At 37.8% G+C, this 16837-nt stretch overlaps 1 protein-coding gene and 1 non-coding gene across 3 annotated transcripts; both read left to right on the forward strand.

Annotated features, from left to right (window-relative positions):
- Positions 1-391: 391 nt before the first annotated feature.
- LOC134648139 (lysosomal thioesterase PPT2 homolog) lies at positions 392-15097 on the forward strand. 2 transcript variants are annotated; one of them, XM_063502616.1, is made up of 6 exons: positions 392-572; positions 1954-2095; positions 12551-12658; positions 13568-13739; positions 14388-14489; positions 14666-15097. In XM_063502616.1, the coding sequence occupies exons 1-6, from the start codon at positions 444-446 to the stop codon at positions 14862-14864; spliced, it is 852 nt and encodes a 283-aa protein (XP_063358686.1). In that variant the 5' UTR covers positions 392-443; the 3' UTR covers positions 14865-15097. The 2 variants fall into 2 exon arrangements, with proteins under 2 accessions (XP_063358686.1, XP_063358687.1); XM_063502617.1 differs by having other exon boundaries at positions 498-633.
- Positions 14085-14156, forward strand: Trnaq-cug (transfer RNA glutamine (anticodon CUG)). Its single transcript has one exon. It is a non-coding gene; the product is annotated as a tRNA-Gln (tRNA).
- Positions 15098-16837: the final 1740 nt, after the last annotated feature.

Below are 16837 nucleotides of genomic sequence, written 5' to 3' on the forward strand. Positions count from 1 at the left end.
ATACGACTTGGGTGTTGCAGGACGCAGAGCAGTCTGCGGCCTCATACCACATATATAATCCTACTTAATGACATAATATAGCCGGACTGCAAATTAGGAAAGTGAATGGGGGGCTTTACTTGAAAAGGGGATTGTTCCAAAATATCAGAATTTCATTAATGTTGTTTTGTTGTCAGAAACAATGACAACAAACAACTGTCAAATCTCTTAACTGTCAATACAGTCATTCGTTTCATTTCGTCATTCGCCTTTGAACTCTAAATTTCTGTTCTTATTTGCGTAATAATCGTCCTTCCTCGCTATCAGCAAAACGGAATAAACATCAGCTGACGAATGTAAACCACAAGTCATACGATACCATACTACAAATACTCAGTCTCAGTCATAACTTTGCTTGCGTCGACTCGTATCCTTTGTTCTACTATTTAAACTCAAGTTGAGTAATGGCTGTGTGGATATACGGTGTGTTTTTATTAATAAGTTCATGCTTATGTTATAAGCCAGTGGTTTTAATACATGGTGTGATGACGGGCAGCGGCAGCATGGAAATGATTTCGCACAGAATCCAAGAGGTAAACAAACAGATGTTTACATATTCTGCTACCTGAAGCGTTCGATACATGATGACTAGAGGTACAAAGTGGTAATAATAATAGTGTCATGATTATAATTACTTTGATAAATAATAAGGAGCATAACTTGGCTAATTTTGAAAGTGGCAAATAACTCTCAAATGTCCATTTTTGTATACATATATGTTTTCTTTAAAATTTTTACTATTTGCAAGATTTTTTCTTACCTTTTAGCTTATTTTATAAGAAGCACTTGAACATAATTTTATTAGCGAAAAGGATCCATCCTCCAAAAGTTGTCGTGACTTTTTAAATCAATGACTTTTCCTTTCACTCCACACTTCCACTCCTTCCCAACAAATTTTGCTTTTGCAAAATTGGTTAAATTATTTTTACTCGGAGACAAATTGACATTTGACATAGATACAGTAGTGTCCGGCTAGTACGACTTCGCATATAACAACCAACCGTATAGGCACTTGTTTGGTTTTAGTATTAGCTACTATGAAAGTACAACCGTTTATTACGACTCCGCTTATAACAACCAACCGCTTTTAACGACGGAAATTGACACAAGATCCGTCCGTCAAGTCCGGTTACAATGACGAGCGACGTAGTTTTTACAAATAAATTGTTGGTTAGCTTACTCCGTCCCGCGCACCCAACTGCCCTCCCCACTTTGCCTATACGCAGCAAGATGAAATAGTCATGTGACTTTTCGTAATCTTGCTAACTAAATAAAACCCAATTCGCATTTTTCATTTGAGCTTAAACTTCACATAAATTATGTAAGTTGGGTGAAAATGCAATATTTTGGTACCTTCGAGCTGATCTGATGATGGACACGGGAGGTGTCCATAGGAACTGCGACATAAAACAACGCATCCTAATTGAGTTTCGGTTTGTAAGAATTGTCTTAATTGAGTATAAGTTGCTTGTTGAAACAAAAGTAAACAAAATAAAAGTCCGCGATAAAGGTTTGACCCAAAATTGAAATTTTTGACAAAAAACTTATTTATTTTTTGATTGTCGATGTACGATTGTCATCTTAATTAGATCCCTAAGAATTATTTTATTTTACGGAATTCGAGTAATTTGCGGATGATGAGTGAGTACTTACGCGTATCTAAAAAAGTGGCTTCTTCTAAACACACAAGTCTCTGCATTTAAGACAAAGTGTTGTAATACTAACGTAAATAAATATTTTAATTGAAATGTTTTTTTTTCTTTAATTGTCGCAAAGTATTAATAAATACACAATAATGTAATTAATTTGATTAAAAAAATATATTAAAATTGGCAGTTCGTTTAGTACGACGTAATATTATCGGTCCCTTGGGCGTCGTTATAACCGGACTCTACTGTACCTAATTTGTTTCAGAAACATCCAAACACAACCGTGTACAATTGCAACAGGTTCGAAAACTGGTCCAGCCTGGAAAACATGTGGCACCAAGTGCTGGAGATTGGCCAGGATGTGGCCAACATCTCGGCGCAGCATCCGGAGGGCATTAACCTTATAGGTGAGTTACTGATAGCCTGGAAAGAGTGATAATGACGGGCAAAGTTGAAGGCTCGAGACCTCAGGCCCCTCCTCCTACTAGATGACTCAAATTACGGCACCTATGCAATTAAAACTGCACGAGGCCATGCGCTTGGTGGGGAACAGGACCTTATGGAGGAACCTGGTCTTAAGGCTCCGTTAACGATTTTAGAGCCAAAATGTCAAATTGATAGATTTAGTCGTTGAAATTGTACTCCTTTTGTTACGTAATATCTAAATAACAAGTATTGGTTTCTATTAACACGTCTTCTCATCTTGCCTTTTAATAATATGGTCCCGAGCGTGCGTCACCGGCAATATGTGACGAGAAGGGGCAGTTTTTAAAAATTCATCATAAAATTATAGTTATAAATTATAAAAAATGATGTATAAGAACAGTTTCAGGAAATGTTGTAGATTGTTTAAGTATCAATATTACGTTGAAATTAAGTCGATTTTCACGAAAAATGTTCACTTGTTTTGAAGTAATTTCTGGTGAAAATTGATTTCGTATAACTTTCATTTACTCTTGTCGCCGCGTTTATTAATGAGGATGTAATAGACGACAAGACTAACAGTCCTAACAGTTTATATTGAATAGAGTATCCGCACAAGGTTTTGGAACTGCAATATATTTACTTGAACCTTTGTGAACGTTTATTAACATTTGTAATCTGACTCGAGCGACCCGTGGCTTCTGCACGGCTACGGTCTAGCCTCGCCTTGACGAGCTATTGACATCTCGGGGGACTAATATTGTATTGCCACACGGCAAGGTGTGCAATCACTACATTGATCGCTTGTATAACATACCCTTACTCGAGTCATATTTGGTTGGGACCAATGGTCCCTACAGGTCTCCTCCAACCCCTTACAACCTGCCCTGACATTGCCTCACTTGTATGCTTTGAGTATCACACTCTACTTGTACTACATATTGCTGTTCCACAACCGTCAGTGCGGACTTGAATACTTGGTATAAGATTTATTCTACAGTTCAATAGAGAATAGCAATTGTATATGAAACTTACCACATCTCATCAACCACTTCTCGCCATTTTGTTCCTCACTTAACCCATCCACCTGTTCTCTTTTGTTGTCTACCTTACACTAACATTTTTTCTTCCATGTCAGTGTTGCCAGCAGGGTTAAAGATACATCGAATCTATATAGTATTTGTTGTGCAACTTACCAACTGTATGATACTCGCGGTTCTCCGCGACACTCCCCGGCAACAGAGAGTCTACTGCAACAGGATTATTAGGTTGCGCGTCCATTCGGCGATTTTTTCCTTCGCTCGAATGGCTGCTTGTCTAGCTGGCGTTGATCTTTGGACAGCATCGTCCCGCATATTGGGTGTAACTGGTGCGGTTGGTTCAGTCACAAATATGTCATCGGGCTCTGACATACATTCGTCAACTGGATAAGTTACATCTTCATTGGTTGAATTGGCTACATCTTCCTCTGCCGGAACAGTCACTTCCTTGTGGGACAGATCTGCCACATCTCCCTGATTTTGTTTAGGGTACTCGCAGCTTTGTTGCGGGACTTGTGGGTTTATGTTGATTGGTATTGGTGTTGGCACGCTGTTGATTTCAACTTGGTCATTGTTTGTAGGTGGATCCAATGGAGTTGGAATAACCGGATTTAAGATGTCAGAAGTTTGGGTGTCTTCACTGGCGTTGTCAACTTCTAGTGGGTAAAGATGACCGATTGACCTGGTGAATTCTGTATTACCCACTTTCACTTTCGCTACACGGCACTGACCATCCTGACCTTTTATTAACGAAGTTATCTTCCCAACTTTCCATGTATTCCTATTCTTCAATTCCTCTTTTATTTGTACTATGTCTCCAAGTTGAGGTGTCCGGTCTGAAGTTACTCGAGGTTGTCTTATTGATCCCCGATGTTTCTCACGAAGACTAGTCAGATATTGTTCTTGAAACATCTTCTTAAATTCCGCTAAGATAGACTGGCCTCGTTTCCATCCTTGGACAAGATCCGTTTTTGTAGTAGTCCCATCAACGCCTATAACGTTACTTGAGGGAGTCAATTCCAAACATTTCCCTAGAGTCAAAAAATCTGCAGGTTTCAGGACATACTCCAAATCAGCACCTACATTAGTCAAAGGTCTTGTGTTGACCACTGATTCGACTTCTTTGATAATGGTGACTAATTGACTGTCATTCAATAAATGCTTATCCAAAGTCCTTTTAAGACAGTGCTTTACAATTCCAACTAGCCGCTCATAAAATCCGCCATGCCACGGGGCTAACTGCGGAATGAACTTCCATTTTATTTTATTTTCGGTGCAGTAGCAGTTAATTAATATTTCGGATGTTAGCTTAAATTGCAAAGCGTTGTCTGATATAATTGTATTTGGTATACCTCTAGCTGCCACCAATCGTCTTACTGCAAGGAGACACTCCTCCGCTGTCAAGTCTTTCACTAATTCTAAATGTATCGCACGGACTGCCAGACAGGTGAACAAACAGACCCATCTTTTTTCTCGATTTCCATTTGTGGTGGTAACATACATTGGCCCAAAGTAATCAACCCCAGTAAACGTAAAGGGAGGGCTATAGTTTACTCGCTCGGGAGGCAATGCTGCAGTTTGAGGTAATTTGTAGGGCCCTCCACCTTGCTTCAGACATTTCTTACACTTTTTAATGACCTTCATTACTTGAGCTTTACCTTGCGGGATCCAATATTGCTCTCGAATAATATTCAAAGTATGAGGTGGACCTACATGGTAGTTTTTTTCGTGTACTTCTTGTATAACTCTGTTGGTAAACTCTGAGTTCTTTGGAATAAGTATCGGATGCTTTTTATCATAAGACCAGTTCGTATGTTTCATACGTCCACCACACCGCAAGATTCCATCCACATCTAGGAACAGATCAAGGCTTCTCATTAACGCAGTCTTTTTTCCGTTTATCTCATCAGGGAAATGTTTCTTTTGTACTTCCAAGATTTCTGTAATACCGGTTTCAGTCTTAGTATCATTAGTAATTACCCCCTGATCCACTCCTGTGAGGGAATCAGGTAAATCTGCGGTACCGATTTCAGGCTCTTTGTTGTTAGTAACTTCTGTTTCACTTCTGGCATCTACTTCCTGAATTTCTCCCGTAAGGTAGGCAGGTGGGTCTACTTCATACCCTTTCAGTACCATTTCTGGACCATCTATTATGTCCAGGACCTCCCCGGCCAAAAGAAGAGTATTTTGTTCTAAGTACCTGTTACTTGACCAGAATTTTGAGTCTTTGACAAGGAAAGGTGGGCCTGTAAACCATAAGGCTTGCTTTTCATCCCATAGTTCCGGACGTGTCCCTAAATCAGCTGGATTTTCGTTAGTGTTTATGTAACAGAACTCGACGTCCTTTAGTTGATTTATTTCATCTATGCGTCTCTTTACGAAGGGTGGCAGTAAGTGGTTAGTTCTAAGCCAGTAAAGCACAACTTGGCTATCCGTCCATAAGTACTGCTTATGAATTGTCAGGTTCAGGTTATTCTTCAAGTACTTGAGCAACCTACTTCCTATCAAATAGCCCAGTAGTTCTAGACGGGGAATCTTCAAATTTTCTTTGTCTTCTACAGGCGTTACGCGGGATTTTGACATTAGGAACGCAGTTTTAGTCGTCCCTCCACATTGGGTGCGTAAATACGCAACAGCTGAGTAGGCGAACTTAGAAGCATCGGTAAAGACATGAAGTTCATATTGCATTGCGCCTTCCGGCATGTCTTCGGCCACATATCTAGGGATCTTTATATCTTTTGCTGTCTTTAATTTCTCCACAATGGATTTCCATTTTTGAACTATATTCATTGGTAAAGGTGCGTCCCATCTAAATTTCTGGATGCACAAGTCTTGAAACAGTAATTTAGCTGGCAGAATAAGAGGCGACGCAAACCCACATGGATCATAGACACGGGCAAGAGCTCTAAGGATATCCTTTTTGTTCAGTTCATCTTTGGCTTGAGCTTCAAGCGCCTTATCTTCAACTTTAAGTTGTAAAGTGTCATCTTGTAGGTTCCAAATGAGACCCAGTATTTTCAATTTTACTGATTGATTTCCTGACTGGCTCTTTGGGATCTTCTCCATAAATTGACTGTCATTTGACACCCAGTCTCTTATATTCATTGAAAGCTCGTTAAATACTGTCCTGGTTTCATTATACAAGCGTAAAGCTTCATCTAGCGATTCAACAGATGTCACTAAATTATCAACGTAGCACTTGTCTGCTATTTTTGTGAGTAGAGCTTCATTTGTTTTGGTTATATGGTATCGAATTGATGCTGTTAGTAAGAATGGACTAGAAATTATGCCGAACGGGATTCTACAAAATCGGAAATGTCGTATGTTATCATCTGTCAGTTCTTTACTAGGGTCCTTAACCCAGAGAAATCTTGTTACGTCTCTGTCTTCATTTTGAAGACCAATTTGTAAGAACGCCTTCTCAACATCTGCAGTAATTCCTACTTTGCCGGTTCTAAATTTAATCAATAGCGCAGTGAGATCTTCTAGCAATGAAGGACCTCGGTACATACATTCATTTAAACTATTGCCTTCCTTTATCTTCGCTGAACCATCATAGACGATCCGCCCGCTTTTACCTTCTTGTTTTACTATGTGATGTGGCAGATAGTGCACAGGAGGATTTACTTGATAGATAGGTACCGTTTTAGGTTCAATTTCTTCGATGATTTTTTTATCTAATTGTTCTTTTAAAATTCGGTTATACTCGTTGAGCGTGCTCTCATCAGATCTCCGTAACAAGCCTTTTAACCTACCATAGGCTAAACCATAATTTGTTGGTAAATCAGGCGGGTATTGGATCCATGGCCACTTGACCTCATATCTGCCATTGTTATACTGTACCGTTTCATTGAAATATTTAACTGCTTCTTCTTCTCTGGTTGTTTTGGGAGAATCTGTTATACCGATGCTTTCTAAACTCCAAAGGAATTTCATGTCAATACTTCTTAGCGGTAGATCAGGTTCATTAAAGTATGTACAATCTGTATCATGGCACTGACAATAGTATGTAATGACTGATAAGGTACTATGTTCTCTGTCTTGTTCGCCATTCCCGGATACAATCCAACCAAAATCCGTATTTATAAGAATCATGTTCTCCTTTTCAATGCGCTCGTTTCGAATAAGCGAAAAATAATAATCATTACCTATAAGTAAATCAACATTCTCGCCCCTGGTGTCATCATCTGCTAGAAAATCAATCGGCTTTTCTATATCAATCTTCACAATAGGAATCCTTCTTGTTATATGAGGAACTATGTTGATTCTTAAATCCTTAATGACGTCTCTTTTTGTTTTAATTTTAATTTCAGCTGATGGGCTATATATAGTTTTCGGTGAAGTTGATGAGAAAGTATACATTGTGAGAAAATCTTCTCCATCTGGAATAATGTTTAATGTGTTTGCTATTGCTGAAGTAATGTAACTACGTTGTGATCCACCATCCAAAATCAGTCTGCAAGGTAGATGTTTATTCTTGTTGTGGATTGTCGCCACTGCCATCTGTAAAAATGATGATTTTTCTTTAGTAGTAGAATTTAAGGTGTCAGTTTTTGCTATGACAGCGCTATTAATATGTGTTGGCTCACCCTTTTCAGTATTTTTTAGATCAGGTGTAGTCTTCTTAAATTGCTTCGGGCATAAGGCACTATTGTGATCACCTTTACAGAAATAGCAATTCTTCTTGAATCTGCAACTTGAAACGTTGTGTCCTCGCTTAAAACATTTGAAGCATCTATCCTTCAATTTCTCTTTCCTTCCTCTTAAGTTTGTTACCTTCCGGCATTCATTACTGTAGTGGGTTCCTTCACAAAAGATGCAATTCTTTCGGATTTTTTTAGAAAGCTCATTACCGCCTTTCTTCTGTCGATATGAGATGTACTTCCTTTTTGATCCCGTTTTCGCCAATCCTAACAATGAAGCTGTTGATGGAAGCGCTGGTGTTGAGCTTGATGGAAGCGCTGGTGTTGAGCTTGATGTAACACCACTTGCAAATTGGTTATCCTGACCGGAACGCTCCATGGCCGTTATCACTTGTTCGAGTCCCATTCGCAATTTCTCAATACTTTGATCTTGAGGAGATAATAAGTGAACTTGGTAAATTACCTTCTCCGGGAATTTATCAGTCATCAGAACACGAAGATGACTGCTGTTAATATCCTCTCCTAAATTGTTTAACACGCGTAAGTGCCTCTCTAGGGCATTTATGGTATGCCTACAGCTAGTGGCATCATCGCTACTTTTTTTAATATTCATTAAGGCCTTATAATGGGCATCAATAACTTTCTCCTTTGTCCCATACCTTTCCTTCAACATACTGACTGCTACTACATAGTTTTCGTTTGTTATAGAAATTCCTTCAATTGTTTCTAATGCAGCTCCTTGTAGGGAAGTCATTAAGTATGAAAGCTTGTCTACATCTTTAAGATTTCTTGTTCCGACACTAGCCTCAAAGTGGTCCCAAAACTCGGTAAACTTTAGATAATCTCCATTGAATTTTTGGAGTTCCAGTTTCGGTAGCCTTGATACTTGACTGTTTATTCCCTTATGTTCGCTGTCACTATTGATGTTTAACTCTGTGTATGTGTCTAGACGGGATAGGATATCTTCAGCTATTAATTGGTCCTCCAAATACTCGTCTGACATGCTGCCAGTACTACTAGTACAATGCTGCATACAATTGAGAGTTTCCTTTTCTAATGCATCAATCGACCGTTTCAATTGTATACGAACTTGCATCAAGTCCACCAATTGTATTTCTCCCCCTTCCAGTATTGTTGCAGCATGTGCTGATAATTCCTTCATTTTACGATGTCTGATTTTTACTCGTGCATGTAATGCCTCGTCCATTTTGCAGTTGATCTCTGTATTACTGATTTAATCTTGAGTGAAGATTTTTTCTGTTTTGATGAAAGCTGCGATAAGTTTAATTACCTGCAAATAACAACACGCCCTATGGTATATTTCTTACTAACAAAATATTATTATTTCTCTTAATGTCTCATTCTTATGGTTCGGGATAGAATAACGGATAAAAACTTAAGATGATGTTAAATAAGAACTCCTTTGCTTGAAGTCCTACGTACATAATATTTTAACATCTCTTCATTAGATTATTACTAAATATCTTCATACATTGATGAAAAGGCACCGTTAACGATGATGACCATGGCACTTATTTCCGTTCATTTCACACAGAGTTTTCCTTTTTTTTTTGCGAATACATTACTTACCACAATTCACGCTTCCTTATGTGATCCAAAAACACAGTTTTCTAGTAAATATCACTTTTCTGTACTAAAAATCAAACTTCGATAACATAAAACACTTGTTAGATTCCATCCCGTCAATGTCAAAGTGAAAATTTTCATTTTGACAACCAGAAAAAGCGGCACTAGTGATGCGCCACTCCAAACGTAAAAAATCGATTGATCAATGGAATGAAATTGATGCGTTCAAGATAACGAAGATATTAAACCTTTCATAGACGCATCGACCTCGTACTAAATATCAGTCCGAATGAGAGGCATGTATCATTCCAACACGCTTACACGCGGATCGAAACGCAAAGCAATTCAATAAATAATATCATAATACGATAATAATAAAACAAATTTTCATTGTGTATATATTTATTATCTCCTTTTTATTATCATTATCATAAAATTGTTGCATAATTATTGTTGTTATTTAAATGATAAACCTATTAACTTAGAAACCTTGCACAACATTCAACTAATATTATTATAATTTCATAACACTTAGTTTGTATTTGCTTTACTCTATTCAGGGTTCACCTGACACACAAGAACTATGCAACAATCAAATATGCACCACTGAATGCCAGAAATAATGTGCATCAATGATGAATACCTATGGAATTATACCTATTCACCCACAAATATGGGAAATTGCCGATGCCGCAATTATAATTAAAACATAAAATAGTTAAATCTGGGCAATTTCACGTCGCTGTGTGGGAACTTGACTTTTGATCTACTTGATTAATTGACTATCCACTATTCATCTCTAACAGTGTCCGTATAGACTTGTGTTGATTGTTGATGGTTTCGGAGCCACGTTGTTTTACGGCTCTTGGTGAGCTAACATGACATCCTACTGAACCTTGTGGAGCTACTGCGAGCCTCCCTTATGGAGCCACTACGGGCCTCCCTAGTGGAGCCAATACTGGCCTCCTTGTTGGTGTTCGGAGCTACGTTGTTTTACGGTCCTTGTTAGACCAACATGGCTCTTACTAGACCTTGACAGAGCCACTTCTGGCCCTTATGCCGTTTGGAGCCACGTTGTTTTACAGTCCTTGGTGGACCAACATGGCTCTACTAGACTTTGATGGAGCCTATACAGGCCTCCAGGCTTTAATTGTTACTCGGAGTCTTTAACACAATTACTACTAGTAAGGTAACTGAACACAAGGATTCAGCTCCCGCTTTTCTGTTCCTCCACAACAAACGTGAAATATCCGAGCATCTCCACCAATTAATCTTGTCGCCGCGTTTATTAATGAGGATGTAATAGACGACAAGACTAACAGTCCTAACAGTTTATATTGAATAGAGTATCCGCACAAGGTTTTGGAACTGCAATATATTTACTTGAACCTTTGTGAACGTTTATTAACATTTGTAATCTGACTCGAGCGACCCGTGGCTTCTGCACGGCTACGGTCTAGCCTCGCCTTGACGAGCTATTGACATCTCGGGGGACTAATATTGTATTGCCACACGGCAAGGTGTGCAATCACTACATTGATCGCTTGTATAACATACCCTTACTCGAGTCATATTTGGTTGGGACCAATGGTCCCTACAGGTCTCCTCCAACCCCTTACAACCTGCCCTGACATTGCCTCACTTGTATGCTTTGAGTATCACACTCTACTTGTACTACATATTGCTGTTCCACAACCGTCAGTGCGGACTTGAATACTTGGTATAAGATTTATTCTACAGTTCAATAGAGAATAGCAATTGTATATGAAACTTACCACATCTCATCAACCACTTCTCGCCATTTTGTTCCTCACTTAACCCATCCACCTGTTCTCTTTTGTTGTCTACCTTACACTAACATTTTTTCTTCCATGTCAGTGTTGCCAGCAGGGTTAAAGATACATCGAATCTATATAGTATTTGTTGTGCAACTTACCAACTGTATGATACTCGCGGTTCTCCGCGACAACTCTCGTTCAGTATCATATAACAAAAATGTAGTCTATGCAAGTTGGAGTATAGGATATGTGTAATACAAAATTACCATTTTTAGCAGTCCAAACTTTACGAAATTTACAAATAAGATCGACTAAATCAGTGCTTCACGCGCGTTTACCTAAACGTCCATCAGAAAAAAAATCATTACTAATTTAGTGAGTCAGTTTTCAAAAAAATGATCTGTACAAATGCAAGATAAGAAGACGTGCTAATAGATACCAGTACTTGTTATTTCTATTACGTAACAAAAGGTGTACAATTTCATCGACTAAATCTATCAATTTTACGTTTTTGCGACTAAAATCGATACCGGCCTCTTAAACAGAAGGACATGATGTCACGATCCTCAGTATTGAGGGACCGACTGAAGAAGAAGAAAACTTATCTATACATTTTATTATCAGAAACTGTAGAGGAGTACATCTGGACTTTTGAAACCATTTTTCCCCAAGCTTAAAAAGAGACCTTCAACAATGCTCGGTCAATAACTCATCATAGTTAGACCACTTTTTACAAGCTTGTTATTTACTTGCAATGTACCTATGTATGTATGTAATATTAACTATATTTGTAGTGTTTGTATCTGTCAAATCTTGCAAGTTGAATTTGACCCCATTCCCGGTTTCCGATGAAGCTGAAAATTTGCACATCATGGTACCATTAAGCAGAATTGATGATGGAAACCGGAGGTGGCCATCTCGCCATAGGAACTCTGTGATAAAACAACGCAACCTGATTTTGTTTAGGGTTTTTAGAATTGTCTCGATGAGTATTAGTTGTCTGTGGAAAGAAAAGTACAGTCAGCGATAAAAGCTTGTAGCTTGTACCACATTCTGCATTAACACATTAACTGCCAGCGACTCGCTAGGGGAGTTCACTGTTCGTAGGCGCTTTTCGCTACATACGGTATTTCCCGTGTTATCGGCTACGCTTGTAGCGCGTAGCGCTGGCACTGAATGTGTTAAGCATGGTTTCACTCACTTGAATTTTTAGTCACTATTGGCGACATGTTTCGGGCCCTTCGGGGGTCCATCTTCAGGCTCGAGTGCTCGCGGCGACTGCAACTCGTGCACCCGAAACCGTTGTCGTATAAACAGTTTAAAATATGTCTCACGAAAGTTTAATATCGGTGTTAAGCATGTGTATCATTTCTGTCCGTTGCACTGAACAGGGTATTCCCAAGGCGGCCTGATAGCCCGAGGGATCGTCCAGACATTCCCCAATGTCTCTGTCAGCACCTTCATCTCTCTGAGCTCGCCACAAGCTGGACAATATGGAGGTAAACCACATTATATGTGACATTATCTATGACTAGTAGTTCGCCCCGAACTGAGAACTCGCGGTTCGCCAAAATGTTAGATCATTATTTTAAAATTGTAAATTTAATGCAAATAAAGAATTTACTTTACTTTAAAAACTATATTATAAATGTGTAAGCCGAGCACTTTCATTTGATACCAAACTCGACCATACTTTCTTGCAAAAAAGATGACCAGAATAGCAAGACCCCTCACAAATAGCTTTTAGCCTTCTAAGCTCTTCTAGCTCAATAACCGCTTGATCGAGTCTGCTCATAATTTAATGGCTAAAATATAATGCCCTCCACTACACGTTTACCCAATTTCATTTAAATTAGAACAAATTTACTTAAGTTATTGTGTATCAAACTATCCTCTGATAGTTCAGCTTAAAAACATCGAAATGCCGGGACGTGCCCCTAGCCAGCCGTGTGCTCCAAGTTGAATGTAAGAACTTCACTTCGCTTCGCTCGCTCGTTCGAAAAGGGACCTTATTGTCGATGGCGCTTACGCCATTATTAACGATGCTCCGATATAAATACCGAGCGACGCTGTGAGGCGTAAGCGCCATCGACAATAAGGTCCCTTTTCATAGATAATGCCCCATATTAAGATTCTATAAATCAGCATTACAATACAACACTTCTTGTCAAGTAATCATCATCATCTTCCTCGCGTTTTCCCGGCATTTTGCCACGGCTCATGGAACCCTGGGGTCCGCTTGGCAACTAACCCCAGGAATTGGCGTGGTGATGTTATCATCATCATATCAGCCAAAAGTCGTCCGCAACACAGCTGTTCTTAGTTATAATACAAGGGTTAGGTAGGTAATTATATTATATTTAATTATTATTAATTTCACCTTGTTTGACTTGTATCTTTGTTTTCAGCCGGTTTCCTCCACCTAGTATTCCCCGGGCTAGTAAAGGAGAGTGCATACGAGCTATTCTACTCCCGAGTGGGCCAGCACACGTCAGTGGGGAACTATTGGAACGACCCCTACCATCAGACCTTGTATGAGACGTACAGCGTGTACCTGCCTTATATTAACAACCATATTGCGTGAGTTTATTTTTATTATTTAAATTTAGTGACGTAAATTTCGTTAATAGGTTAGTGTAGTGACGTATTTGTCCTATATACAAATAAATGATGCATATTGGTTATGTGGATGACTGTGGCGCTCGTCTGGCGGCCTTGTTTATTAGTAACTATAAAAAATGTGGGTCAACAAAAGAATAATATTTGCGACGATAGCATGTTTGTATTATAGTTGCGCCACCACGCATTGCGTATTTAGTCGATAATAATATATGATATGACGTAAAATTAAATTTTGCACATGAAAAATCAGTAACGTTAATTATTAAGAGCTTGTGATGAGTAAATTCGTCGATTAGCTCAGCCGGTTCCATGGTGTAATGGTTAGCACTCTGGACTCTGAATCCAGCGATCCGAGTTCAAATCTCGGTGGAACCTGACTTTTTGTATTTTTTCTTTTTATATTTCCTATTATTTAGGATATATTTCATAAAATATATATTTTTTAAAGATTATTAAATAAATGTTTTTAAATTTTAACTAAAAAGATTTAAATTTTATTAATCTCTATTCAGTTTACTATTACGTAGTTGCAAGAGCTTATCAATTCAATACTTTGCGTAATTAGGTTTATAGGTCAAAGTTATTAATTATTTACCATTATTCTAGGTCAGCAAAGACGACTGATTTCAAGACCAATTTGCTGAGGCTAAAACGTTTCGTTTTGATCGGAGGGCCTGATGATAACGTTATTACTCCTTGGCAAAGCAGGTATTTTTTTTTTAAGTTTAAATATCCATTATTTATGATCTAAACTAAACCAATAAAAATTCGCTATGCAACATTCCTGAGGCACACTTAATTTTTTTTTCATTCCCTTTATAAACATTTTGCCTTGATTTCTTTAGTCAATACTGTTAACATTTCTATTTCTTTAACTTTTGCAGTCAATTCGGCTACTACGATGCCAATGAAACCGTAATTAAAATGCAGGACCAGCCAATTTACAAAGAAGACAAAATCGGCCTCAAAGAACTGGACAAAAATGGAAAACTCCACGTGGTCACTGTTCCTGGAATCAACCATTTCAACTGGCACATGAATGTTAGTATAGTTGACGACTATTTACTACCATATTTGGATTAATTTAACCATAGTTTAGCAATTTTATCATTTTTATTACGCCGTAAACTGAGGCAATTTTGTTTAGTTCCATGTTTGTCCGTGGCGCTACTAATCGTTCCGCAGTATGTCAGTAGATGGCACTTAAATCAAACTCGAATACTTTAGTTAGTCTTTTTCCCGTAGAAATGTAGCGGCGCCACTTATTAGTATCACATTATATCAATAGATGTCTCTGTGATATATTCTTATGAATAGCTTGTAAATTGCAAAGTCTAAATTATATTTTTGTAAAATGTTGATCTGAAGTGTACAAGCTTTTATTATCGTACAAAATCAGCCATATTTTTTCACGATTTACAATTATAAATTATATCTTTGATTTGGATTCGGCTGTAATTTAGAATTACTTAGTAGAATTATATTTCTAAGAGGGATTTAATGTTTTGAATACTCTCACCCAAGTATTTTGGCTATTTACCAAATAATAGCTCAATTTTAGGATGTAAGCGTGCATTATGACTTTAATATTTTTCTTATAATCAACTCATCTGAAATCTGAATACTAGGAGTAGGAATCAATTAATATCAAATAATTAATTAACGCAATACCTACTTATTTGTATTACTTTATAAGTACGTCTGCAATACTAATATTAAAGTGATGTTTGTATAAAAATCATGATTTGAATATGCATGTGTGTGTGTGTGTATGTGTTTTGGTAGAATATGTTTTACATACTTTACTACTACTTCATAGCAGTAGAGTAGTAGTGTGAATAAATTTACTTACAATGAGGAGTGAAACTAATTTTTTCTATTGTTTTATATGTAGTGTATTATAATTATTTTTTATTTCTATATCCGATTTTATATGATTTTTACACAATTTTGAAGATTTTTTATATTCTTTTTTTGTGTAGCTGTTTCAATATTTCTATTTTAAATATTTCAATACCAGTGATGTGATAAGTCCATGGTCTGGGCTATAACCGCGAAAATCAAATTTCGCAAATTGCGGGCATTTTTCTCTGTCACTCTAATTACGCCTTCATTGGAGTAAAAGAGAAAGATCCCCGCAATTTGCGAATTTCGTTTTTCGCGGTAGCCCCTCTGATTTTAGACATACCTACCTTCTCATATCATAGATACCTAGGCTATGCATTTTGTAATCTTTTTTTAGGGTTCCGTAGCCAAATGGCAAAAAACGGAACCCTTATAGATTCGTCATGTCTGTCTGTCTGTCTGTCTGTCTGTCCGTCTGTCTGTCCGTCCGTATGTCACAGCCACTTTTCTCCGAAACTATAAGAACTATACTGTTGAAACTTGGTAAGTAGATGTATTCTGTGAACCGCATTAAGATTTTCACACAAAAATAGAAAAAAAACAATAAATTTTTGGGGTTCCCCATACTTCGAACTGGAACTCAAAATTTTTTTTTTCATCAAACCCATACGTGTGGGGTATCTATGGATAGGTCTTCAAAAATGATATTGAGGTTTCTAATATCATTTTTTTCTAAACTGAATAGTTTGCGCGAGAGACACTTCCAAAGTGGTAAAATGTGTCCCCCCCCCCCGTAACTTCTAAAATAACAGAATGATAAAACTAAAAAAAATATATGATGTACATTACCATGTAAACTTCCACCGAAAATTGGTTTGAACGAGATCTAGTAAGTAGTTTTTTTTTATACGTCATAAATCGCCTAAATACGGAACCCTTCATGGGCGAGTCCGACTCGCACTTGGCCGCTTTTTTGTTGATGGTGCGGAACCCTCCGTGCGCGAGTCCGACTCGCACTTGGCCGGTTTTATAATACTTGTCATTAAGTTTTTGGAAATGCTCTGGAAATTACAAGAAATGTGATTTTTACACATTTACTAAATAATTTAATCAAAGTTAGATATGACTATGCGTTTAATCAGTTTGATAATACGAGTAATATGGTGATATTGATGATAATGTAAACAAAGTACCTACTACCTACGTCATTA

This window comes from Cydia amplana, chromosome 5 (genome assembly GCF_948474715.1).
Source record: "Cydia amplana chromosome 5, ilCydAmpl1.1, whole genome shotgun sequence".
Classification (NCBI taxonomy): Eukaryota; Metazoa; Arthropoda; class Insecta; order Lepidoptera; family Tortricidae; genus Cydia; species Cydia amplana.